The sequence below is a fragment of the Labrus bergylta genome, chromosome 14, assembly GCF_963930695.1.
Source record: "Labrus bergylta chromosome 14, fLabBer1.1, whole genome shotgun sequence".
Taxonomy (NCBI): domain Eukaryota; kingdom Metazoa; phylum Chordata; class Actinopteri; order Labriformes; family Labridae; genus Labrus; species Labrus bergylta.
Window position 1 is genome coordinate 25,943,653 of NC_089208.1, and position 26,975 is coordinate 25,970,627.

At 41.8% G+C, this 26,975-nt stretch overlaps 2 protein-coding genes across 9 annotated transcripts in view; both read right to left on the reverse strand.

Annotated features, from left to right (window-relative positions):
• Positions 1 to 209: 209 nt before the first annotated feature.
• Positions 210 to 5,020, reverse strand: h3f3c (H3 histone, family 3C). The gene is made up of 4 exons (XM_020629311.3): positions 4,863 to 5,020; positions 2,939 to 3,082; positions 1,728 to 1,881; positions 210 to 1,634 (listed from the first exon to the last, which is right to left on the reverse strand). Exons 2-4 carry the CDS (start codon positions 3,064 to 3,066, stop codon positions 1,506 to 1,508), a joined length of 411 nt encoding a protein of 136 aa, XP_020484967.1. The 5' UTR covers positions 3,067 to 3,082; positions 4,863 to 5,020; the 3' UTR covers positions 210 to 1,505.
• A 2,485-nt stretch (positions 5,021 to 7,505) lies between these two features.
• Positions 7,506 to 26,975, reverse strand: part of arhgap32b (Rho GTPase activating protein 32b) — a 125,684-nt gene continuing 106,214 nt past the window's right edge. For 6 of the 8 annotated variants that reach the window (XM_020629275.3, XM_020629273.3, XM_020629276.3 and 3 more), the window contains 12 exons: positions 26,289 to 26,453; positions 23,751 to 23,853; positions 21,804 to 21,948; positions 19,600 to 19,682; positions 19,143 to 19,250; positions 16,595 to 16,740; positions 16,311 to 16,512; positions 15,691 to 15,836; positions 15,503 to 15,577; positions 14,287 to 15,108; positions 12,204 to 12,979; positions 7,506 to 11,183 (listed from right to left, as the gene is read on the reverse strand). In XM_020629275.3, the coding sequence (XP_020484931.2) occupies positions 8,952 to 11,183; positions 12,204 to 12,979; positions 14,287 to 15,108; positions 15,503 to 15,577; positions 15,691 to 15,836; positions 16,311 to 16,512; positions 16,595 to 16,740; positions 19,143 to 19,250; positions 19,600 to 19,682; positions 21,804 to 21,948; positions 23,751 to 23,853; positions 26,289 to 26,453 (5,003 nt within the window). In that variant the 3' untranslated portion in view covers positions 7,506 to 8,951. The remainder of the gene's footprint in view (positions 11,184 to 12,203; positions 12,980 to 14,286; positions 15,109 to 15,502; positions 15,578 to 15,690; positions 15,837 to 16,310; positions 16,513 to 16,594; positions 16,741 to 19,142; positions 19,251 to 19,599; positions 19,683 to 21,803; positions 21,949 to 23,750; positions 23,854 to 26,288; positions 26,454 to 26,975) is intronic. The other 2 variants (XM_020629274.3, XM_020629277.3) reach the window with 1 other exon arrangement.

Sequence of the window (26,975 nt, forward strand, 5' to 3'; positions counted from 1 at the left end):
GAACAAAGACTGGAGTTAACATGGCACTCTTCAGAGAGAACTTGAAACACTCAATTCTAACAACTGCCTCCTGTCTGCATACATTTGTTTGGCACTTATAAAAATAAAGAACTTAACGGACTTTTCGAGGATTCGGTTTGGATCCTAACTGCCTGACACCAGAGCCTCAGTGAGACACAATGAAACAAAGAAATCACACAAGCATCAGGTTGTCTTAACACCTATTTATTACCACCATAATATGAGAAATTTGGAAAATACAAAGATCAGCTTATTTATACGTCTGAAAATTTCAAGGAATAAGAAAAATATAAAAGAAAACAAATATGAGGTTATATTGTGTATCACAAATTTTGAGAAAGGGACAGATTATATGTTCAGATCTACAGCGAGTGCAAGAGACACAAAGACCCCAAAAACATGCAGAGTGAAACTTCCACTAGAATATCACTTCATACTGTAGTGACAAGTCTAAAGTCAATCTGTGGCGATAGAGACAGAAGCGTAATGTGTGACGACTGATCTACACTGAATAGTTGAATAAAGGAGCAGATGGTGAACCATCGCCCCCCTGTGGCTGCCTTTAGAATTGAAGTTGCTTTTGAAAATGGAGAAGCCCTTCCTGATTTTATGTTGCAAATCAGACCACTGCAAATTAAAAATTGATAACCTTAGAGAATTGTTTTAATAGTTTTTTCTGTTAATTTCATGATTTGGAGAGTGGAAAAGAGAAGCATCTGTGATTTATATGCGTAAAAAAAATAGTCACCATATCCACAACAATAATCAATAATCTTAAGCAACCAAAAGATCCTTGTTTGTTGAGTACAAATGGTTTGAGAGATCAGAGCTCACGCGTCCACACAAACAGACCGCCATCCCCTCCATGAGCACATTACAGAGGTGAAGGGGGGGGGGGGGGGGGTCTGAGGAGCAGCAGCCTGTAGCTGTGGAGTGGAGGGGGAGTGTGAGGGTGTAAAGGGACGGACTGGGCAGGAGGGGAGGAACAGGGTGTTAAGACAGGGGCTGAGGCCTCAGGACTAGCTTTAATAGCACCCTGCTGTGGAAGTTGCAGCTCCCCTTAAGCATACTAGTCCCTCGTACTCGTCCCTCTGCTTCAGCTCTGTTTGCCACACTAACCACAGCTGCTGGCCTCCCACCACGGAAGAATCCAGCAGAAGCTTTTACAGGCAACACCCAAAACTCAGTGACAAAGGTTTAAGAATGTGTGCACATGTACTTCTGATCTGCCAAACCTTTTACATGCACGACAAAGGTACCCTAAAAACATTTGGTGAAGACGAAAAAACCTATGGAGACCAGACTTCGACATATTTCTATATCTTCATAATCAGGGTTACTCTAAAGTCTACTGAGAAGCTGGGCAAGATGGGGAGGGGAGTCGAGAGGAACAGGTGGAGGTGGGTGGGGAAGGTATAGAGAGGGAGTGAGGGCGGGGTGAGGTAAAGAAAAACAGGACAGAGGTGAATCATCATGGAGGCCGTCTAAGCGCGCTCTCCACGGATGCGGCGGGCCAGCTGGATGTCTTTGGGCATGATGGTGACACGCTTGGCATGGATGGCACACAGGTTAGTGTCCTCAAACAGACCCACCAGGTACGCCTCGCTGGCCTCCTGCAGGAAGAGACAGCAGATATGAGCAAGAGGAGATCGTTGATGTTAGATTGATGCAGTTTTTTTTTTGATAGAATTGGTGCAGAAACAAACCTGCAGAGCTCCGATGGCGGCGCTCTGGAAACGCAGGTCGGTCTTGAAGTCCTGAGCGATCTCCCTCACCAGGCGCTGGAAGGGCAGCTTACGGATCAGCAGCTCAGTGGACTTCTGGTACCGACGGATCTCTCTCAGAGCCACGGTACCGGGCCTGAAACAAAAAAAATGTAGCTCAATACATGATTTAAAACTGAGTTTATTAAACCCTCCTCTACCTACACAGGACTCATCTCCCAAAGTAATAATGTGATTCATTCAAGAACAGTTCCTCCATGTTCAGTTCACTTCCTGGTTCTACTTATACAACAACTTCGGGGCAGTGGGCAGTCCTGCAGAATAGCATACTGATCTGTTGGGTATCATTTTGTTATGCTGCGCTTCAAACCAAGAGCAAAGATTTGAACTTTTTCTTTTAAAGTTTTAGGATCCTTTGTGTGGTTTGTTTTTTTAACGTTGGTCCCACACAACCATCAAATGTCTTGGTTCCTTACGTCATACAGATGCACACACAGCTCGGTTAATTAATTAATTAATTAATTAATTAATTAATTTCACCCCTTCTTCCAGGAGCTGAATCTGGATTAACTTTACTCTTGTTTCCAGATTCATAAAGATGAATGGTCAGGCTTGGCTCCGGGAGTTACCAGGATTTCAGGGATTATCAGGGATGGATATACCAACTACCTGGGATTCATTTCACTCACACATCTGCTACAGTCTGGATTACTACAGCAGTGTGGAGCAAAGACAAACAGATTTTACTGTAATATTACCACTATGAACTGGATCTGAAGCTGCCAAAATAACTTAATAATGATGCAGATCTGATTAGATTATTAAAATCATGCTTAGTCCGTTCACAAGACAGGAAATTGTAAAAAAAAAAAAGTAAAAAAGGGAGTTTGTATATTTACATGAATGTATTTCGAAATATTCACAACACTTTTTCTCTTACTTTGGCCCGAGCAAACCTTAGGAATACAACAGAGTTTAAAAAGATGAAAAAGCAGACATGTTTAATGCTGCTAATGTCCAAGTGTGTGTGTCTTTGTAAAAAAACAGGACACTTTAGTGAATAAATGTACGAACCAACTATTCAACACAGTTTTCTAAACCAGCGAGGAGGATTTTCTCAATGATCATCTCAGTTTGATTAATTCAATTTCAACGAAATGACCGGCTGTTTAGAAGGCAAGTAAAGATGTTACCTGTAACGATGGGGCTTCTTCACACCACCAGTAGAGGGGGCACTCTTGCGAGCGGCCTTGGTGGCCAGCTGCTTACGAGGAGCCTTTCCTCCAGTGGACTTACGAGCAGTCTGCTTGGTACGAGCCATTACGACAAAGAATCACCTACAGGGAAAATCAACAGCGTTAGTTAGCGTTGTTAATGTAAACGTTCATTATACACACACTCTCTCCCTCTGGGCTTAAAGTTTTAATCTGGTATTTTCCAAAACGTGTCTTTAGTTTATTTTTCAAGATATTTGTTTCTCTGTGACTAATAGGTTCAAACAGTTTTAAAAATGTTCCATAAGGGACGCTGGTGGAGCAGTGGTTGGTGCGTGCGCCCCATGTATGGAGGCTGTCGTCTCAAGCGGGCGGCCCGGATTCACATCCCACCTGTGGCCCCTTTCCCGCATGTCATTCCCCACTCCCTCTCTCTCTGATTTCTGACTCTATCCACTGTCCTATCTCTCCATTAAAGGCACAAAAAGCCCAAAAATAAATCTTAAAAAAAAAAAAAAAAAATGTTCCATAAGATTTGTTTGGCTGACAATCGAGAAGCTGGGTTTAATCAAGGTATGTGCGATGAAGCATTCTTCTTTGGCCATTGACGGGCTTGGGTTATAGTTTTTACACCATAAAAGAAAAGATCTATAAAAAAGAAAGACCCCCTTAATGAAGAAGAAAAATCCTTTGAGGGGCCAACATACTACATGGACAAAAAATTCAAATTTTAAAAAGCAGAACATCGGATTTGCTGCTGCTACCTTGATCCTCGGTCAGCTCGTTTATACAGAAATAATGTGTTTGTAATTTATCTTCACTGAGTTCTGGTGGCTTCACAGAGACCACTGTAACAGCTGTTTCTGATTAAAAAATAATATCTTAATCAAAACAAAATTGTTGATATTTTTAGAATTTATTTCCTTAATGTTGTCAAATGTTTTTAATGAAAACACTGGTGTTCACTTATAAAAATGTGTCAAAGGCGATGTAAATAAATAATCCTTCAAAGCTAACAGTCTGTTTATATATGATAAATTATAAATATGTTTTTGTGATTGAACCTGAAAACATCAATATGAACATGTTCTGTTATATAACTAGAATTAAGTGTCAACATATTGTATACCTTCGGTTATTATTTGCTTATTATCATTCATATATGATGGTGTGACCAAAATTTTGACACATTTTATTTTAAGATTTCCTTTACGAAACACGAGACTTTCGTTTTCCCTCGGCTAGTTCAAAGTCTCCTGTTTGGTCATATTTGACCGCCTGGGAGAAGTTTCCCTTCGGTTTAGCTGCTACACAGACACACCGTGCCGAGCCAATCAGGACACTTTGTGCTCCCGATCCAACCAATCACAATACAAAAACGGTTATCGTCCTGAAATAGACCAATCAACTGTGCCTGTGCGGTGGGTTTAGGACCAACCGCGTTTAGTTCTGCAAGGTTTAGGGCGGGACAAGCAGCCGTGGCCCCGCCCCCTACCGCAAGATTATGGCCGCAGACCTAAATGAACCTACCAATATAGAGGCAATGAGCAGGACGTAAACTTTGACATTTATTTTACTAATCAAATGAAGTTTTCGCAGAAGACTATCAACAAAACATAGGAGAGAAGTGTAGCTATCGAATGAGCGTGTAGGCGTTTTTACAGATGGAGTTTAAAGGCGGTAACAGCGAGGTAGAAAGCGCTCATGAAAGTGGAGCAGATATTTGAGCAGAGGAAGTACTGAGCCGTTTTTCTCTCTGACCGGGCAGCTGCTTTTTCTCCTCTCCAACGCGTCGAAATAACACGATATTTCACCATCAAAACTACTTTAATCACCTCATTTTCAGCGTTAAACAGTTAATATTACTATTTGTATAAAAAATTACGAGAAGAACTTTGCTTACCGGGGGTGAATTTAACGCTTTTTCTTCGCACGGTGAAGTGTGTTGTGGTTGTCTGGCAGTGTCAGATATTTACTATCTCTCACACAATGGAAGCAGAAAGCTGGAGCAAAATGGCGGCCGTGTCAATCACCTGCCTCCCACAATGCAACTGACAACATTTGTAAACATTGTAACTTCCTCAACTTTTTTTTGTAACGAACACTATTGGGCTTAAATGCGATAATAACATAATGTTTTTATAAGTTATGTTAATATATTTTAACAAACAATAAATTAAGAAAAACAAATTTCAAAATAAGAAAGGAAGTAAAACATAATATTATTAAAGCTGATACTGGAAACGTAACCATAACCACTGGTAGAAGCAACATATGCAAATAAAGGCATTCATGCTTTTGGATGCAGTAATTAAAAAATAAAATAATTTTATTCTACTTTAAAAGGGCCACTACATTACCTATTGATTGGATATCTGTACTCTTGAATGACCTGGCTGTCAGAGGAAGAGGGTCAGAATATCAGCTTAATCGTTTTAAATAGCCTAACTTCTAACACTTTCAACAAACTTTAAATTAAGCATTCAGGAGTTTTTGTAATCCCTCAAACTTCCCTTTACTCCTACATTTTGTTGACGGTTATTCTGGAGTAACTCTTCCTATTGTGTTCATCTGATCCAGCTCAAATTTAATTTACAGTAAGAAGAGATCTGATACATTAAAAGTTATGAAACTTGTGTACAAAACTAAAATGCATGGCTTCTGTGAGCCCTCAACTAAGCACGATTCCCCATGAAACATGGATAATTATCCATCATAGTTGTACATACTCCATTCTGACCAAAGTTTCCCATGTATGATAAGTGTCTTGGTACACATGTATAAACACATATTCCATTATACTTAAAGCGACCCTGAGGGAAAACTGGAAGTGTCATGTTGTTACTCAAACCAGTGCAGTTCCTGGGTGGTAAAACATATCTGCTTCAAATTTGCTCACAAGTGTTTAGCATACGCAGGGTAGAGGACAACAGACTGTCAACTTACATGTGGGTAAAGATATACATGAAGGGTTATGTACCTCCTTTAAATTTTGTCTTGTACGGATGTCAAACTAAATGTTAAGCCTCAATAAGTGGATATTGTACAAAGTATAATTACAACTGGCAAAGTTGAAACCGGTCAGTTTTGTAGAAGATAAACAAAGGTGGACGAGTTATGCTATCAAGAGTCATGTTGGTCTTTGGTGCCTTTTGGATGCTGATTTAGACATTGAGCCAATTTGATAAAAGCAGAAAAAATCTGAAGCAGTAAAGGGCTGTTTAGGGAATAAATAAAGTCGAATGAGTTGGGTTCTGCTGTAAAATTAAGTTAGGCAGCTGCTAAGGGTCAGAGAGATGGGTATCATCGACATACAGGTGAAAACACAGGGTCTGACCTACCTGGATATGAGCTAGAGAAGAAGGGGAGAGGGAACACAGAATAGGAAAGCATACATCCCTAACAAGGCATTTTGTAATACTTGATTATATTAGCTTTACATCTCGACATCGTTCAATAAAAGAAAGGATAGAAAATTTGGTTTACTGTGGCTTTTCTGTTTCTATCATTTCATTCAGACCTGACATACCAAGAAATAACACTTAAATGTGTTGAAGGTTTTAGGGGATTATAGATTTATAAAGATTTAACTTTTACTTCCAGTATAAACTCATTTAATCTGGATCGCATCCTCAAAATAGCATCCCCTGTCCGCTGTGGTGTCCCACAGGGTTTTGTGTTTGGTCCCCTTCTCTTACTCTGCCCAGGTGACGCTAGTTGATCTTTGTTCAATGATTTGGTTTTTTGTTTGTCATCAAACAATAAATCAAATAGATTAAGGTTTAAATGTGTTTCAGTGGTTAATTTTAGGTCAGTTTGAAGATTTTTGTTGTTTTTGACAGTGTAACATGTCTCTAAAATACGTGCCTAATTTAGCTTGTAATATTCCAAAACACTTTTCTTACCTTGCATCGTCACACACCTCATTATGGCAACATGTAGGTAGGTAAAGTTAAACAAAATATGAAGAACACTTGTGCTAGTGTGTGAGCACTAAAGACCAAGACGAAACATTTTTGGAAATTCATCATGTTGTGGGATTACAAAAATGTAACATTGACGCATGGTTCACGTTGAATGTAAACCTCTGGTTCATCTGTGAAAGTCCAAGGGTCAGTATATTCCTTAGAAGATGATCTGGGTAACATACATAATTAGTGCGTTCGTTGTTATTATGTATGAGTGATGACAGTGATGGGGAAGAAAATTATGTATTGTTATAAAGGTTAAAACTCCACAGAGTAGCCTAAAGTTAACACATTGAGCACCTGTCTTTGTTGTTAAGCAGAATATTGGCATTGTACCACTTTAAGGTGAAGAGAAGGCAGTAATGATATCGGATAAACTCCAACAGGTCTTTTATACTGATGACAAAATAATAACTAGTCACTTACTTGACGGCTTTTTGTGACAAAAAAGAGCTCTACTACCACTAGTTAGGTTTTGCTTAACTAGATTTTGTTGACAATGTTTCACCCTGTCAGACCGAGCAAACAAAAAGGTTTATCAGTAACATCATTCACACATATAAGACATGGATTTTAGCTGTTCCTGAACAGTTTTATTTATTTCATATCTAACTTTAGATACCTCTAGATTGAGACGAGAGTGTTTTCACATTCAAGTACACGGTGCCTTAAATTATCGCCCCGTCTGAAAAGGAAGAGGCTTTTCGATAAGGCAAGAGAAGTGAAACCTGCAAGCGATATAGAAGTCAACAGTTACAGAGTACAACCTGGATTAAGACAGATTTGAAACAGTGTAATCCATACATTATGCTGATCCAAAGGGGTGGTATAATACCGGATGGGCGTACTACACATTGATTTCTTAAAAAAAAAATCCCTCCCTTATTGTTTCCAAAGAAAGCGAGTAGATAAAAAACAAATGACCCCATCATGACACCTTCAGCTGAGAACTGTCGACTCATCAGAAGTGATCTGAAATCTAGATATCACAATGTTTGTGCGTCATGACGATGACCGTAAAGTAAATCTGGCCTGTAGAAACAAAATGTAAGGCTTGTCCACCAAAGCAGGTTCAAAATGTTCTTCACCAGGTCGTTTGAGAGGAAAATGTTTTCATCTTTATTCAGTCAGTCCAGTTCATGAATGTACCGTCAATGTGATGGAAAATTTTAAATAAAAACAAAAACTCTTACACATCTAAAAAGGAACAACAGGCATTCATCCATCATCCCCTCTTTATCCCGTTATGTGCAACAACTGCGCCGAGTCATTTGGTCCCTAACATACAAGTACCAAAACATCCCATTAGAGTCACTGAAATGTGTTTATAGAAAAGTTACATAAAATGGCACAGTCACTGAAAAAAAGACAATGAAATAAAATAAAATAAAATGAGTCAACTATTTCATCCCAGCTCCTTACAAACCTCACACCCAGTCAGATTCTTACAGACAAACATGGACGCTCATATCGCTTCTTGTGCACATTAAAGCAGAGAGAGGGCTCCATGACCTTCATGTACCACCTGTCTTTAACTTGTGCTGTAAAATCCAGAAAGAACACAATGGATGGTGAAGTACACAGAACTGTTCTGTAAGAGATAGAGAGTGCATGCATTTCTAAAATGCAAACATGAATCCCAGTTTATACCCAGCGCCACACCTAAAAAAAAAACAACAACTAAAAATCCCCCTTTTTTCTATTGATTCTGTTCATATATTTATATATTTAGTATATATATTTTACATTTCCTGTTAAATGTACCTTATGTCTTCATATCATATACATTAATGACTGGCTACTGTCTCAATCAATCACAACAATATGACTTTTTGGACAATAACTTCAGGTACATTCAGGGCTTTCTGTAAAAAGTCAGACATTTTTCTTTACAATTCATTAAAAATACAGAGGAGCAAAAATATTGGTGCTGCGACAGTCCGCTGTCCTGCAGAGGCTGCTCAGCAGCAGCTCATCAGAGTCTTTTTATACACAGCTAAACATCATTTCTCATGTTAAATGCTTCATTCAGTACGTATCTCTGTCTCTGGCCTGGGCAGGGCCAGGTCAGTCTGGATGTAGCCTCCCTGGCCTAGCGCGGTGGAGTACGCTCTGTTATTTTGGCTCACTGAGAACCCTGGGCCTGGATACGAGCCAGAGCCTCCCCGTTTGTGAAGCGGGGCCTGTGGCTGAGGTACTGGCCGATAATCGTCCAGGTTGTCATAGTGGGACTGAGCCGCTTTGCTGCTGTGTTTCTGATAGGAGTAGTCTCTGTCTGGCTCAGGTTTGCTGTAGTGCGGTGGCTCCCTGACGCTGTGGGATCGCTCGGGTTTGGAATGGGCATGTTGATCCCTGGGGTCAGACGGCTGCTCTTCTGTACTGTGGTATCCACTCTTCCCTTTGTGGTCAGAATCGGGACACTCGTACCGCGGTGTAAAGCTCCTCTTGCTGGGATACTCCTGCTGCCAGTGTTTGGACCTGCTTCCGTCTGTGCCCTGCTTGTCGTCTGCAGGCTTGGCATCGTGTCGACTGCTCTCCTGCTGGTGGGAGAGACTGTGGCTCAGAGAAGAAGGAAAGGAGTGGGAGGATTGACATTTCTTGGAAGTGCTTTGCTTGGCAAGTCCCTCCGACCTGTCTCCCTGGACATGCTTGTCAGTCTCCATGTACAGGACGACATCAGGGTCTGATGTCATATGTCTGGGGAGGTAGCGTCCATCTTTGCTCTCAGCTGCAGCCAGCACAGCTTTACCTGGGTCGGACTTACTGCGCAGGTGCAGCATTTCATAGCCCGATATATCTGCAGGGGCAAACAGGCCCACGTTGTCATACTGAGAGAGGACAGGGCCTTTGACCTTCTGTCGGGCCCGGCTCTCTCTGCGGATGGACTGAAAGCGAAGCCTCTCTGACTCCTCGGGATCCCAAGAGAGGTAAGCTGGAGCCTCCATGCTTGCATGTCCAGGTGGCATGTCCCTGCTTACAAAGCTGTGCTCCTTCCCCGGCGGGAGAACATGGCGAGCGAGATAGTGGTACCCGGTCGCCTTTCCACCTGGTCGACCTGCAGCGGCTCCTGGATCTCTGGAGTGGAAGTGGCGGACTCGGATGGTGCCATAGGGGTCGATGTCGTAGTAAGGTGCCTCCACGGGGCCTGAACCAGAGTAGGGACTGTAGCGGTACTGAACTCGTCCGTTCTCAAAGTAAGGCTGCAGCTGGGTGACGTGGTAGTCGCCCTGTGAGGACTGCTGCTGCTGCTGCTGTGGGGGCTGCTGCTGCTGCGGAGGCTGCTGGTAGGCTTTGCAGGGGTAGACGGGTCTGTGATAGAAGAAGATTTCATCATCTGGCGGGACTTCAGTCCTCTGGATGGGCACAGTACGGATCGTGGAGGGGACATGAAGCGAGTGCACCCTGCGGATGGTTGGGTAGCCGTGTGTTCTGTCGTGGCTGTAACCCTGATGCCCCGGCCCTGGAGAAACGTACACACCGCGGGAGTTTCCTCTGGACTTAATCGAGTGATGGTAAGACCGCGGGCCTAAAGTGCTGTACCTGTTGTCCACTCGGGCACTGTAAGGGATCTGAGGCTCAGATTTGGACACGAAGGAGAGGTGTGGGGGGACACTGTCGGGCCTGTAGTGGTGTGGCATGGTCTGGGGGCCGAGAGGAACTGGCCTCTGGTGGTAGTAGGCGGCTCCTGGAGGCTCCATTAAGACCGGTTCTGCTTTAGCGTGGTAAAGGTAGGCCGGTTGGTGTGTGGAAGATTTGCGAGGAGATGGAGGGTGATGAGGCAGAGCTTCCTCCAGATGACCAGGAGTAGGACCCTCAGCGAGGACGTGGTAGGAAGCTTCACTTTGGCTGAGTGCTGCTGTGGCCAGTTTGCTCTCGATAGTGCGGACAGGGGGGGCTGGAGGTCCGTACACTTCGTGGTACTTAACTGGCTCTGTGCAGGGCTGAACCGGCTTTATGGCCTCCCAGGGCTTCTCCACAGGCTCAGCAGAGGTGGGGGCCACTCTGGCGCTGGCCTTCGAGGGGGGCTGAGTGTGGGTTTGGGGGAGGGCTGGTGTCTGAGGCTGTGTGTTAGGCTGTGATGGAGGATGAGGCTGAGAATTAGACTGTGTTTGAAGATGAGCCTGAATCTGAGCCTGGCTCTGCTGCTGAGTCTGAGTTTGATGCTGGGACAGCGCCTGCCTTTTGGGTTTTATGGGAGGAGGCTGATCTGATGGTTTTGGGAGGATTGGACGAGGTGAAGTCTCACCTGGTTTGACCTGTGACAAAACACAACAAAACTTTATTTGCAGAGGAAGGTCAATGACATGTCAAGTTAAGCATTACTACATGGGGGAATAGTTCACAATAAACACACACTCATTTCAGCTAGGGACTGTCCACACACACACAGGACACTGGGCAGTTTCTAAGTGGCTGCAGCAGCATGGCATACATTCATCATTTCTGTTTTTGCATTTCTTCCATCTTTTTCCTACTGGTAGAGGAGACACATTGTGGAGAAGAACTTGTCAAGCTCAGGGGACCTTACACTTCCATTAAGCACCCATCACATTGCTATTTGCACATATTTAGATGCTCTCTTTAAATTTGGAAGTAAAGGATGAACTTGGGAACCCGTCGGTTCAAGTCCCAGTGTGGACCAAATAAATATGGAAGTTGGTCTGGTAGCTGGAGAGGAGCCAGGGCACTTCCCGAGCACTGCTGAGGTGCCCAGCTCCCAACAGCTCTGGCGCGCTACCTGTATAGCAGTGTGTAGCATGTCCACAGCGCATGTTTGTGCATTTGTTTACTTCGGGCCTTTGTGTGTGAGAAGCATGTCTCTCAATAACAGAGTGTAACCTGAATTTCCCCTCAGGGACTAATAAAGTAAATAAAATAAAAAAAATAATTAAATACAAATTTTAATTCAGGTACAACAATAAAAAAAGGTGCAAGTGGGACTTGCTAGAAAAGGAGATATTAGCTTAGCATAAAGACTGGAAACGATGAAAACAGCTTGTCTGGCACTCTCTGAAATAATAATTGTACATAAGCCAATCAAAAACTGAAGTGTTTAAAAACGCTGAGAGACTTTATGGTGTTTCCCTTCTTTCCATCCTTGTCCTAAACAAAGCTGAGTCTGATAGAGTGTAGTATCAATTTCTTCATCTCTTATGTTATGCTGCATAGAACTTTTTGATTGATTGATTATTTTCTTAATGATTTCTGCAGCACATTGTCTCCATGCAATGACTGTGAATCATTTGTAAGTAACACATAAAAGGACAGTCAGTTACCTCAGGGACAGGCTGGGGTAAGACTCTGGTGTCTTTGCGGCTGCCACTCGGCGTGGTTGCTGGAGTGTTGCTGGAGGAGTTGGTGTGTACTGGGACGTGGACTGGGACGTGGACTGGGACGTGGACTGGGACGTGGACTGGGACGTGCACTGGGACGTGCACTGGGACGTGCACTGGGACGTGCACTGGGATGTGGACTGGGACGTGTGCTGGGACTGACTGCTGCCTCTCTGGACTCTTCCTTGTTGGAGAAGATAGACTGGTTGAACTAGGGAGAGGGACACACTTGTAGAGAGTAGTGTCAGTTGAGCTGGAGTCTGTGTCTGGGTGAGGGCCAAGTGGAGTTGTGGAGGACTTGGCACTGTCTGGTAGTTTGGTTATTGTGCTGGTTAACTCGAGAGGCTGCAGCTTGATTGCAGGACTGGAAGCGGAGGGATATGATGAGGTTGTGGTGACAGTCGGAGCAGTGCTATTTGGAGGCAGAGAACTTTCCCTCTCTGCTCCGTCCTCTGAGGAAGTCTGGAAATGTTGGACCTTTGGATGTGCCACCCCCAGGAGGTCAGACTCCTCATGTGTCTGCAGAGGAGACACTGGTGTGGGGGGCTCAGAGGACCTGAACTGAGACTGAACGGAGACCTGCTGGGCAGACTCGGCGAGGGCCAGGGCCAACATGCGGGCAGCGTTTTTAGGCGGGGGAGGAGGAGGGGCAGCAGAGGGAGCTGTAGAGCTGAGGAAACGAGGGGTGAGGTCCTTTGAAGAGTCCGGAGCTACGACTCCTAACAGGGACACAAAAACACAAGGGAGCTACAGTTGAAGAATGATTTAGTTGGAGAGCAGCAGGTGAAGAAGAGAAATGACAGCAGGCAGGATAGTGCTATGGTGCTTTAAGATTAGGAAAGAGGGAGGGAAGTTAAAGGGGAATTCCAGTACTTTTAAACCTTTACCCAATTTTTTTCACTCCAATGTGTAAGATGACAAAAAAGTTTTTTTAAATACTAAAGTAGACTTCTTCAGCCTGCAGTCCTGTGATTGGTTGGAATGGCTGCAGCCAAACCTTTCAGAACAAAATACATGTTCTGTTCTTTTCTTTGCCACTAACAGACTCAGATTGTTTATCATAAGGCGCCCTATTCAGATGCCTTCAGGGGGGTAAAGCGCAATATTTACCCCCCTGTGAAGTCTGTCATTCAATATGAATGTCACAGAGGCAGAATGGGGGACAAAGTGATCCCACCCCTGTACTGCCTACAGAGGTAGTAACAGAGGTGTTACAGAGGCGGGGGACAATAGCATTGTGTGTGCGCATGTCCAAATGTATGTGTATGTGAATGTGTATGCTCTTTCTTAAGAAAGATCCGGACAAAGACACCCAATTTTGATGAGATGAGAACCTCTAACCAGAAATAGTCGAGACATAGCTCACTTTAAAGCTACCAAAGTAACTTGACAAAAACAGAAACTTAACTTGCAGAACACAGAATGTGGTGGTTTACTGCAACCACCATCGACAAGTTTTAGTACTGAAGTGTGTGTGACCTTAGTTTTCCAAATGTCAGCTCAGGACAAACAGCCCAAAATAGGCAGCGTTAAACCAACAACTCCTGTGCTGTGAGATATAAAATCAGTTTTTGTCAATGAAGTTTGGTGACAGTAATGACAGTGACATTACAGCATTTTCTTGGTCTCTGGTAAACAAAAAATGAGTTTAACTCACTAAATAAAGTCACTTTTCTGTACACTTAAAAAATGGAGTGAAAAGATAATTTTCCTCTAAGAAAATGTTGCAGCAATATCAACCAGTTTAGGTTTGGTATTGCTGGCTGAATCTACTGGAAGTACTCCAAAACTTTCTTTTTTATTAGTCATTTAAGACAACAAAATATGTAAATATATGATCAAGGTTTAAAAATACAGAAATTCTACTTAGAGTGAGGTGCTATAGCATCATTTGGTAAGAGTTTAAGTCCATGCCGATCTGGGAAACATCACATTTATATAATTTAGATGATTTAGATAATTCGATAGTCTAAACCAACAAAACTTGCCAAAAACAACTTTTAATAAATCTTTTTCTGCTTTCTACCTTGTTGCTCCTGGCTGCTGGCAGCTGGCTCCTGCTGCACGCTGTCGTCTCCCTTCAACTCTTGACTGTCCACACTGTCAAAGGTTGCCAGCTTAGAGTGCAGCTCCATTTGGAAAGCCTCACTTAGCGAAGGCTCGGCTGCCCTCAGCAGTACGCTGCCCATCAGTGGAGGAGAGTCCTTGGCTGCTGCAGGAGGAGATAACGGTTGAGAAGAGACAGGGTGTGCAGCTGTGTTCCTGTCGTCAGGCTTCTCTACACTGAAAAGCTCTGAAGTGGCTAACGGTGTCAGACTGGTGGTCTTTGCACATTTGATGGGTGACACAGCCTGTGTAGGTTTATCAGTGTAAGAATAAGAAGTGGTCAGTTTCTTGCTCTCTATCTTCTCTCTGTAGCAGAAGTCTCCGGACAGTAAAGGCGAGGTCAGACTGCCGAGGAAGCTGGCAGACATGAGGTCAGAGCCATTGCTCTTACTGCCTGGACTCCTCTTTAACGTGGAGCCCTCGGCCCCGGCCGGAGAGTCGTCTAGAGGGAAGGCGTACGACGTGTCGGGGAGGCTGCACTGGAAAGACATGGGGTCAAAGTCCAGGGAGGCCATGCCGATGTCAGGCGGGCTGAGGTCCACATCTTCACCCGCTGAGCGCGGAGGTGAGATGAGGGCAGGCACACAGATGGGCCCGTCGTCTCCGTCGCTGTCCTCTGTGCCGTCCAGATTGTCGTAGGAGTTGCAGTGCTGTCGGCTGTCCAGCAGGTCGCCGTTAAAGGAGGCCGAGAGGGCGTCGCTGCTAGAGCGCGGCCGCCGAGGACGGTACACCTTAGACTCTCCTATTGAAGGAAAACAATATAATCACTGAGTGATAAAACTACTACAAGCAAGAGCAAAAAATAACTTTTGAACTTCTTATTTATTGTTTTCACCATGCTAACTATCACCTTGACAATTTATTCATTTCTAACAACAGAATTAAAAATCTAAAATCTTAGTTTTAGTATTTCTTGTTAGAAGTATTTGGTACTTTTAATGACTTAAACAATCCTTACTTTACTCTTCAAACACAGTTTATTATCATTATACCGCTGACAGCATATCCTGATGAATATATAAGATGATTAATGAAGCAAAAGAGGATTTATACTCTGTAGAAAGAGCATTTTAAATATGTCCTGTGTTGCACTAGTTCTGCTGAGTCAAGGTGAGCTGGATGTCTCGAATGATTACCTTCAACATTGTGCAGTGAACTCAGAGACTCTTCACTTTTAGCTGATCTTAATGTTGCTGTGTCTCCTCTTCCTCCTGAAACACAACATGTAAGAGGCTTTATTGTTCAAACTCTTAAAGTGAAATATGCTCTTTTTGAATTTTAAGATAATAAAAAGTTTCAGTCCAGTGATGGAGAAATGACTCACCAGCCAGAGCCATGGCCTTCAGCTCGTTTGGCTCGCTGGGGTTCCTGGTCAGCTTACGTTTGGACATGGAGGAAGATTTTCCCAGATTGAAGAAAGATCGCCAACTCCCCACAGGGGACTTCTTGGATTTAATAGGAGGTCTCTTCCTGTGATTAGAAATAGTACAGACAGAGACTTAGACACAGACATTAAGACAGTATATTGTACAACTGTATGAGACTTTAAACTCATACACAGTTCTCCAAACCAACAGTTAAAAACTACATTTTTTTAATATTATGTGTGTGTGTGTGTGTGTGTGTGTGTGTGTGTGTGTGTGTGTGTGTGTGGTGACAGGAAGCAGCTTGATCTGATAAAGGAAACATTTCTTCTTTCTGAAACCTTGAATTTGACAGTAAGACCAGAAAGACCTAGCAGATAGTAAGAGCAGAACACCTTTAAAAATAAAAAAAATGCCTCAGTTTTGAATTAGTCTTTGCATGCAGTCTTACCAGCAACCAGCAGAGAGAGACACATTCCAGCATAATAAAATGCATGTTTCTTTTTAGTTCTGCTCTGCACCATAACATCAACAATGATTTCCATTTGTGCCTCTAAAAGAGAAACAAGAGCTAACAAACCTCTCAGTGGGAAACTCGATGACGGTGTGGAACTTGCCCTGCAGGGCTGCCGGACCCTCTCCAACCTCAATGTACTTGCTGTCCTCAGTGACTGGAGAGTTGATCTGAGCCTGGGTCCGGGCCTGGGCCTCCTCCAGACTCAGGAGTTTGGTGGACGGAGATGAAACCAGTAGGGATTTGGGCCGCGACAGCGAGTTGTGACCTGGTGATGTGAAATAGTGTTTAGAAGCAGCAGCAGGTAAAATGACAGTTTGAGCAGAGGGTGTTATCTGACGTATACACACCTGCTCCCTCTCGGATCAGAGAGCTCAGTTTAGAGCTGAAGAGAACGTCCACATGGTTCAGGATAAACTCCACCACCACAGACTGGATCCTGACCTCCATGAAGGCTGCTGTGCCGCTGAAGCATGCGGATTCAATCTGTTTGGACCTGACATCATAATGAACAAATGTAAAGTGAGGAGGGAAGAAGGACATTTTATTAAGTAAAGCAGCTGCACTTCCTGCTCCATCACACTACACATAGCACTTTAAACCTCTTCAATATTCATCATTCAGATTAAGTGCCCTGCTTTCATGTAGCTTTTTTAAAGCTCTTTTTGTTAAGAGTATTAAGCCTGTTTAGTGATTTTAAATTTGTCACCGTTTGTTTTAAAAAGGTTCACATATGCACACACAATTTAAAGACTCATTTCTGCCTTTTACATGTTAAAGCAGACAGTCATGTTTTTTTTCTATTCCTATATAAAACCAGCCTCCTGCAGCCACTGGAGACTGTTTTGTGCATATTAACAGTTTTGATTTTGACAGATCCAAAATAATAAAATGTTATTAAGTAGAGCCGTCATTCTTTTGGCAACAGAAAGCAAAAGCTTCCTTAACTCAGGTCAACACATTGTTCTGTGATTACATCATGCGATGCGCCCTTTATACTGTGTTCACAACACATGGGCAGCTGCATTCTGCCATTTGGAGATCAATGTTTGAACAGCAATATATATTTTAAAAAAACAACTAGCCTGGAGACTAACACACAAATCGTACATGTCGAGCATTAGAAAATAGTCTTAAAAAAGACATCAGAATGATCAAAAAAGCCTTCAGTATGTAGACACTATGTTGTTATTGCACACTGTCATTATAGAAATGAGAATGTCTTAAAATGTAAAAATATAAATATTTAAAAGAACTTGCTGAGTGTTGATTACTAGTTGTTCATGTTTCTGAATTTAAAAGTTCTGGAGAATTATGTTTACTAAACTCAGGGAAAAGCCTGGAAGGCAATTAAAGAAAAGCATACCATTTGTTTGTGCTGATGTTAAAATAACGGGTCGAGACTATTCATACAAAGTTCTATGATGTCAATTCTTTAATTTGATTGGTTATGAATGTTTATAGAATTAGATCAAAGTTTAAACTTGAAGCTTAGGTTTGACAGATTTTAGAGATAAGAAGAATTAGACCCGCTCTCTGTCAGACTTCTGAGGTTAAAATAAGTGTTTATCTTCAAGGTAGTGAATTAAAATATTCTCTGACGACTCCCCCCTGATGTTTTTAAGCGTTTTTGATCTAAGAAACATAATTTGTGTAAAATGATTGAGTCGAACTTCCAGCACTGGTGCTGTGTTAAAGAGTGTCCTCCCACAAGCAGCTGTTTAAATCATCAATCAGGCAGAGTGACTCATTTAAAGCAGCAGACCGTCTACCTCCTGCTGTACAGAATCCATTATCATGTCTGAAACTTGTTATGGTGCATAATAAAAACCCAAGAGGATGACTACTTATACATCAAACTGTGACGATCATGAGTTTCAAAATGGCTACACAAATAAGCTCTGGAAAATATCCACCAGAAAAATCTTTTACTGCATCCTCTTCAGCTGCATCCCCAAAAAGGAGGGACACTGTTTTATCTTTCCCCTGATCAACTTTAAATCTGAACGTCAAATTATTTACCAGGAAGGTTTTGTCTTTTTTCTTTTTTGAGACTGCACAGGAAGCCAAACAAACCAGAGTGTCTGGATATTACTTCTTGAGTTCATCTTGAGTTTAAGACTGACTACAGGAAAAGGCAACACCACAGGAGCATCAACCAGATACACTATTTCCTAATATGAAGGACACACCGTCGGTTGGAATACGAGGACAAAGATCTTCAGCAACTCCAGCTGTTTGGAGGTTGAGGCTATGAACTGGGAAGGACAGATAACGTCAAACAATCCCTTCAGCGAGGGCATAAGATCCCACAGAAGACTCATCAGTGAACTGCAGAGTCCTAGAGAATCAGAGACTGAAGAGCTCCAGACTCTCACCAGATCTTGATAGGTGGCATGCTTGCAGTATCAGAACCAAGAGCATTAACCCATAAGAAAAGAGAACATGGCTGTCCCTGCAGTGTAGCAGGTTAATAATGCCTCACATCAGCACATTTCAGAGTGTGATCCTGCAACAGCGCCATACCAAAGCTCAGTCATCATCACATCTTTGTATATTCACATTGATTCTTGCAAACATAATATTGGTGTCCCAGTGTGAGAATTAACCGTGGGTTGGGTCACTTCATCCCCCCATAATGACTCTGTGACATTCAAATAGAGGGGCGTAAATATCAAACCTTGGACGAGCAGTCTAAACATTTCTTTTGACATTTCAAGTTTTCGGGGACATTTACAGTTTTTTTTTTTTATGACAATTAAAATATCGCCCTGTCAAATATAATTTAAAAAATGGTTAATCCCTGAGATGAGCAAGGAAACTTGATTGTTGAAGCTTTTAAGTGATGATTTATAGTCTAAAGCATACAAAGAACCCTGTATGGACCAGGTGTCTCACCTGAGCAGGTTGGGGGCCCAGACGATGGCCAGGTTCTTGCTGTGCATGTTGGTGATGTAGCTGAATGCTGCCAGGTGGGAGAGATGCCTCATGAGGAACTCCAGGGTCCTACAATCACATATTCATTTATTCAGGTTTAATTGGCTCCCACTAGTGATGAGCAAACTAATGACCATGATAGAGCTCCTTCTTCAGAGCATCAATATTTCACTACGCGCTCAAATCCCAGAGGAGTGTCACTGAGAAATTAACATTTGTACGCTTTCACAAAAGACGGGAAACTCAATTCATCATCACAAAAGGAAGAGGTCCGCTGGGACCAGTTAAATGATTCCATTCAATACAGCGTGGCACTGCACAAACACATGATTTTAACATTAACTGACAAACACAACATGATCTGTAATGTGGCGGTGCCTGAGGCTGCCACAGGGGGGCAGTGTGCCTCCACACTGACCTGTAATGCGGCGGAGGAAGCTGCTGGATGACATCATGGATTTTGATGAGTCGTTCCTCGTCTGTGGCTGCTGATACAGCCTCCTTCACAGCCAAAAGATAGAGATAGAGAAAAACAAGATGTGTCAGTGCATCAAGCATTTAGCTCGTTGACTTATCGTCCTCGTTCGTGCGGTTACACGGAGCATGGAGGGGACATCTGTCTGCAGCCACAACCCTCTAACCCCTCTTCCTCAGCTGCCATAACAACCAGCAAACATTTACTTCATCTTCAGGGACGCTCTGTGGTGCTGGGAGAAGGTTTTTTATTCCAAGTCACACACACAAAGTGGTTTGGTGTATTTGTAATGATAGGGTGTGTCAGTACAATGCTGCCATGTGACTCAGAAGATAAATGTGAAGAATTCCTTCATGATAAATCTGAGGAATTTACTTTCTTTTCTGCAGAGACTCAATTTAGACATGTTGGATTAAGTATCACCTTTGGCATTTCTGAACACAGAAACTTGAACCCCTGGTTTTCAGTTTGTGGGTCAGGACCCGAAAGTGGGTCGTGTGGATGCTTTCAGCGGGTCAATGTAATGATGTGCATTGCAGAAAAACGTCTATGCTGCGTTTTATTACAAGGATGTCTTTACTATGGGAAGTCTATTCACACTCGGACACAGAAGGTGGACACTGGCTGCCAACCGCTATAATATGCAAAGTTTGTTTTTTAATGTAAACTCCAACATACCACGGCAGATTCAAGGACGCAGAGGGAGTTTGTGTGGAAAAATCAAACTTGCTACTTCATCTAAAATAAAGAGTTAAAAAACTGGTTCACAACAATCATGTTGGCAGATATGAGGGAATAGAGATCTTCAGGGTTTTCAAAAAAACAACACTCATTCTGGAAAATGTAAATAATATAATAAAATATCCTGGGATATGCAATACCTGTGGGATTTAAAATATTGCACCTTGGAAATATAAGTGATTGTGTGTTTAATAATGATAGACATTGAATGATAGATAATGAAGGCCATAACAAGAAGCTGGTGCACGTCTGATCCCCTGATGTAAAACAGTGGTTTTAAATTATAAGAGAGATTTGTACTTTGGAAAGAAATGACCTTTCATCCAAGACTGAGAGAAAATGTCTTTCAATAGCAAATGAAAGAAATGGATGATTTATGACACAGTGAGAAATGCTTATGGACTAACACAAATTTCAAGATACTGGATCTGTATACTCCCTTCTTTAATAATGGACTCCTCTAACCATGGCTGTTTTATTCCTGATTTTTGTTTCTTTTTACCCATCTTACTAGTTGCAGAAAGTCATATTCTAACGTGCATAAAAAAGTTTTGTTTGCACAAACAAAAATCAATAAAACTTAAAGTTAAAGAGAAGATGTTTTTATGAAGTCAGTTTATCAAGGAAAGACAGATATGACACTGAATACATAAAGTGTGGGTCTTCTTAGCATGACAAGTGTTTTGTGCTGTGAAGTGCACATGACAGCATGAAGCCTGAAACAGCATTTTGAAACCAAACTCTCTGTTTAAAGACAAATAAGTTGACTCCTTTCAGAGATGACCGTTTTACTGCTGTGATTTGTGATGCAGAATCTGCAAAAACTCAAGTGGGATCAGACATGCACATGTTTCATGTTACTGCCTTCATTATCTACTGTTAAAAACTCAAATCTTACAATTTGTGATATTTCTTGTCACAAATATCTCATCACGCCACATTTCACTCTAAAAGTCCAGATGAAAATCTTATTTCAAGATATTCTGAGCAAAAGTCAAAACCTGAATTGCTTGTAACGAGTTAAAATATCTGCCAATGCAGGAAGCAGTTTACATTTTTAAATTTCTTTAAACTAGATCTTTCTCTTATTTCAAGTAAGTGAAGTAAAAGGAGATTTTTTTTGACAAGACTATTAAAAAAAATCGACTTGCTAACATTTCGGTTCTGTTTCCAAACTGAACATTTCTTTTGAAATAAAACGAGAGGTTGATAGTTTTTTGGAGGTTTGGGTGGTGATTTGTCAATAAGGAGGTGTTGGGGGGGTCCTGAGCTTAGACCAGCTGAGAACAACAGCTCCAAACAAGCTCTAAAGTCAGGTGTTGTTAAAGTCAGCAGACTTGTTTCCACACATTAGTGCAAGAAGAGTGTGTGTGAGAAGTGTTTAAACCTGCTCCGTCTTTACTCACAGAGAATTTCTCGTAGAGCTGGTAGGTGAGCAGGGGGTTGGGCAGCTCTCTGAAGTAGAGCTTACACAGCGATCCGACGCAGTGGATGTCCTGGATGTAAACATCTTTGGTCAGGTCAGGGATCTGCTCCGAGTCAAACTCGTGTCTGGTGAAAGAGAGAGAGAGAGAGGACAGAGTCATAACCCTCAGTTCTTCTGAGGAAAAACACAGCAGTGAAAGACAAAATGCTTTTGGTGAAATCTCAGGAGAGGAATTTATTGATTTGTGCCTGAAGAAACTTCTAACCTCCTAATGTCGGTTAAAAGTAGGGTCATCATAATACCCGATTTTTAAACTTCCATATAACACTACAACATACCTGTTTCCATACCACAGCAACAAAACAGTCCTAGACCCCCAAAGTTGGGTCATTTCTTGTTTTTAAATGACTAATCATTTTAGAGCAAACTCCTGTACACTGTCTACATTGAACAAATACATCGGCACTGTTGCAACACTGTGCAATTTACACAGCGCTTTGTCTCTTTCTATTTGGTTAGAGATATGACTGAACCTATAAAAAATGGTTTTAAGGCTTCAGTACAGTACTTTGAAATATTATCGAAGATTACAATTATTTAAAAAACAACAGGTGGTACCATGAAGCATCAAAGCATTTTTTTTTTTTTTAAACTTTAGTTAAAAGTAAAAGACAAATCAAGTCACAGGCTTCACATCAAGTGTTACAGCTTCCATTAAATACTATTAACATGAAGTTTTGACTCAACATGAAAACAACCCATCAGAGTAAAACAAACTTACTTTCTTTTAACTTGAAAGGAAAATAAATCAGGCTTACATTATTTCATGTTATAAGATTGAAAACTTAAGTTTTATTAAACTGACCCTGTGATTAGACTGTGTCTACTTCTCTCACCACAACAATATATTCACTTTATAAAAACATAAATAGCATATTATTTATTAGACATCTATAAGGGGATGACTGAAATCAAGTAGAAGTTTTGAAAATATTTCCATGTCTCTGGAGCAGTCTTTTAAAGTTTTCTGTCTGAGTGAAGTTTTTTCTTCTCAAATAAAATAATTCAGATACAGGAAATATCACTTTCACATCACAGGTAAACAAAGCGTCACCATCATCATTGATAGGCGGCTGCTGAATGTCTGTGCGTTTGATGGTTTTGCAGTTGCACCGTTGGCAAGAGTCAGTTTACCGTTTCATGTTGTTCTTTTACAGAGAGAGAAATAACTCTGATTGGCTTTTTGGGACAACTGATTGATTAACTACAAGTAAACAGAGAGAAAGTCTTTTTTTCCCACATTTCTCAAATGAGCATCTTTACGAGGAAACCATCTGGGTGGTAGAGAAGGTTGTCAGATGATGTTTGAAACACGCTGCTCTTTCATAAAAACAGTGTCCGCAGTTCAGCTTCTCTGGGATTAAACTTTATGACTGAAGTGAACAGACTGCCTACACCAGGAGCAGAACATACAGTATGTGCTAGCTGGCTGTCAGTTTCCACTTTGAGGTTACATGAAGTGCAACTTCTAATCCCTCGTGAGGTTTTACACAGTTTATATCACTAAAGTATTATATCAATAAAGAAAATACCCTTACATTTCCACATGTCAACAGCTTTTTTACGAGATCCCAAATCGTTGCGAGTTCACTCCACATCATTTTTATTTTTTTATCTTATACAGACACATTAATCCTGGAAGGAATTCAGGTGTTCTCAGCCTTTCTATGAGATGAGGGTTATTATGGGATTAGGATTGTGAGCTCTTCATATGACAAAGGAAACTTCTGTAGAAGCAGCAGGCACAGGGTGGATATCCCGATAAACACTTTTTTTCTAGGTGCAAAACAAACAGGACATATATGTGTGTGTGTGTGTGTGTGTGTGTGTGTGTGTGTGTGTGTGTGTGTGTGTGTGTGTCTCATACCGTAACTTTTGGATATTTGAGGCGATTCCAGAGAGGCGGTATATGCCGTCCACCACACCGTGCTTCTCGATGAACTCGGTGCAGCTCTTGAGGACCTGGGGCACTGCAAAGAAGAAAAAAAATGGTGTCAGGCATCAGTCATGAATTTTTCAGTCTGCAAAAAAAGTCAAGAACAATATGAATAAATTCACAAGATTTCAGAGGGAAAGCACTTTCTGAGTGAGTGTGAGCCATCTGAATCTTGAGAAACAAAAATATCTATAGATAACTATTCAAAAATATTTCTCTCTTGATTTGTGGTGCTTTAGGTTGGATTTGAACACATTTCATATTTATTTAGAGTTTTCTGGATGAATCAAACAGGCAGTCAATCACAGTCACTCAGCTTGTGTGAATAAGAAAACACAGAGCTTCTTCATTCTTCTTCTGCAAACGTGAATCACACACTCATGACATGTTATTTATGTTTGTGTGAGTGTGAGATAAGGATTGTGTGTGTGTGTATAAGGAGGCTCCCAGGCCTCCCACAGCTCACACATCACTTAGAGGATGACACAGAGAGGGACACTGGCTTAAAGCAGCTGTTTAGACAAATTCCACACATATTTCCAGAGAAAACAAGCAGAGATGTGAGTAAACTAGTCTGCAGCAGAAGAGAGGACGGAGAGGGAGGATACATCCCTTATCTAGGAAGGTTTTATTCCTCTTATCGCAAGGAGATGTGTGTTTGAATGTGGACTCAACGGTGAACACACAACATGAAGTCATCGTCTTAAATTCTTATTAAACGACATTAAAAGCAAAGTGTTCAGGTGATTTTAAAGATGAAGTGGATCCTTCATCCTGAGAGTATAGATGAATCGTCAGCTGATTAATGTACTGCACTCTCAAACAGCGGCTGAGTGGAAGTGAAAACATTTACACCAGCATGAGGCAGAAATGTTTGGTCTAACTATCATATCCTTCCTCCTCGACCTCCACAGTTTGGATGTTTAAGTGTAGAGAAGCTGCAGTAAATAAACCCAGCAGGGACAACTTGCAAACTTCTGGTATATTTCATCACTGTAGTATTTTTTTGATTCAAATGAGAAGAAAAAGGATACTTTATAAAATCTGACTCACATCATTCTGGTAAAGCAGAATCTCGATCTGGAAAAGTAGTGCAAAGCTAATAAGATATATGAATGTTGTAAGTGGGCAGGTCTCTAATTGGTCATTAGGTGAACCACTCACAATGTGATTAAAAGTGAATGTAAAGACGTTTCTATGGAACAGATTATTTGGCTTTAACTTGTCCTTAGGGAAACGTTACTTATATGGGAGAGGTTTGGATGATGCACAGATTTAGTTTTGACTGCAAACTTAGCCGTCACTTGGTCCACACAGACAGAAAACACACACACACACTCACACTAAATAATTTCCATCTCTTTCGCCATTCAGAGTATTATTTCAGAGTTTTCCATAAGCGCCAGCTGTTAAAACATTTCCAGCTGTTTACTCTTAGAGTTACTAGTGCAGATCACCTATTTGTTCGAGTCTGTATTTAAAGTATCTGAGATATGTAACAGGATGAGCTAATGTTAGCAGCAGCTGCAGGATCTCCTGACATATCTGAAAAGCATCAGAGACAAAGTAATCTATACAAACTGTTTAATTCAAACCTGATTTATTTCAAGAAGCAGGAGACTTCTGTGGACAATAGAGCTCCCAGTTAAAACCTTAAACCAGTATCATGACGCCCTGCATTGTGGTGATCAGTTTTAGTTTAACAAGTTAAATATCACCAGAGTAAAAGCAGCTTCAACCTTCAACCTCTGCGTCTATAAAGCAGCAGAGTTAAAGATACGATTTATAGTAATTTATTGTTTCTCTCACCCCATAGAAAATCTTTCATTTTTTTACAATCCACTGAAGCAGTTAAAACCTCGATCTTTTGACCCAAACGAGATGGAGCAGCTTATCTCTCAAGGTGAGAGAGAATTTACAGGTCAGGGTCAGACTCTTTCACCCATGAATGTGTCACTAATCTGCACACTGACAGCCTTTAATGGACGTGAAAATGTGCTGAAGAGATACGAGGAACATGTTCCATTAACATGAAATTAAGTTATTGATCAGGCTTCAGCAGCATCATTAGACCGGTGTGAGCGGATGATACATAATAATCATGAAACCATCGTCTTCATTCTCTGTCACTGAGAACTAAGGCTGAGTGATGTATAGCTGTGACACTGTGCGTATGTGTGATAATCACATCTCAGGACGTGCAATGTCAGTCCAGTGACCTGAGGCACATCATGCTGCCACTGTTTCAGGACATTCAGGTCCTGCAAATAATCCAGAATTCACAGGAAAAGTTTGCTCAAAGTTCAGATGAATGGTTTCTCTCCTCAGGACAATATGAGAGGGGTTTATGAATGTCTCCACTGTATGGCTTAAAAGATAAAGTTCTCATGTCTCTACCACAAGGCTCTGGACATTATTTAAGAATTTGTAATGATGACATAAAAGCTTGAATGGATCCAAGAGACGTGCCTTTGTATTCCTCACCATCGTGTGCCGAGTTGAGGAGGTGTTCTCCGAGGTCGCAGCCGAACACCCTCTCCCGGAGGATGCCTCTCTGCTTCAGCTTCTGCTTGGTGGGCCGGGACTTCATGAAGGTGCGCAGGAAGGTGATCAGCTTGCCGTGCTTCTTAGACACTGAAGAACGAGGAAAGGAAGGAAAGGACGCATGTTAGGTTGCTCACACAGCTGTTTACTTCTCTACAGTAAGTGTGGGTTTGACTCTGGATCAGATTTCACACAAGATGTGTCTGTGTGCACCGGAGTGAAAGCTCATACAAGCTGCTCTGGATTGTCCCATTGTGTATCTCAGCTTCATTCTCATGCAAACCCTTCTTTTATGCATGTGTAGTTTCCTGGAGGCTAAAGCTTGGTTCTTAAATACCACCTCCCGGGCAACTACAAAGGAATCCTCCACATCCAACACCAGTATCCTCAGCTCCCCTTCAGAACAAGACAAAAAAAGCAGCAGACCTACTTTAAAACCCCAAACAGCATTAATCAGATTCTCTGTCTGGGAAAGAGAGGTCTCATAAGCTTCTTAAACTACAAACCAGTCTTTCTCTGCTTCACAGAGATGTGGAAAGGCTATCAAGTGAATCAAAATATCTGCATTTTTTAGGAGGAGGGAACAATAAAGCGGGCCTCAGCGCTCGACTT

Bases quoted from the DNA above. Each gene is read 5' to 3' on its own strand.
- h3f3c (XM_020629311.3), bottom strand. From the start codon at position 3,066: ATGGCTCGTACCAAGCAGACTGCTCGTAAGTCCACTGGAGGAAAGGCT. The intron at 1,882-2,938 runs GTAACATCTTTA...TTTTTGTTTCAG, and splicing joins AAGAAGCCCCATCGTTACAG to GCCCGGTACCGTGGCTCTGA. The intron at 1,635-1,727 runs GTTTGTTTCTGC...CTCTTCCTGCAG, and splicing joins CCGCCATCGGAGCTCTGCAG to GAGGCCAGCGAGGCGTACCT.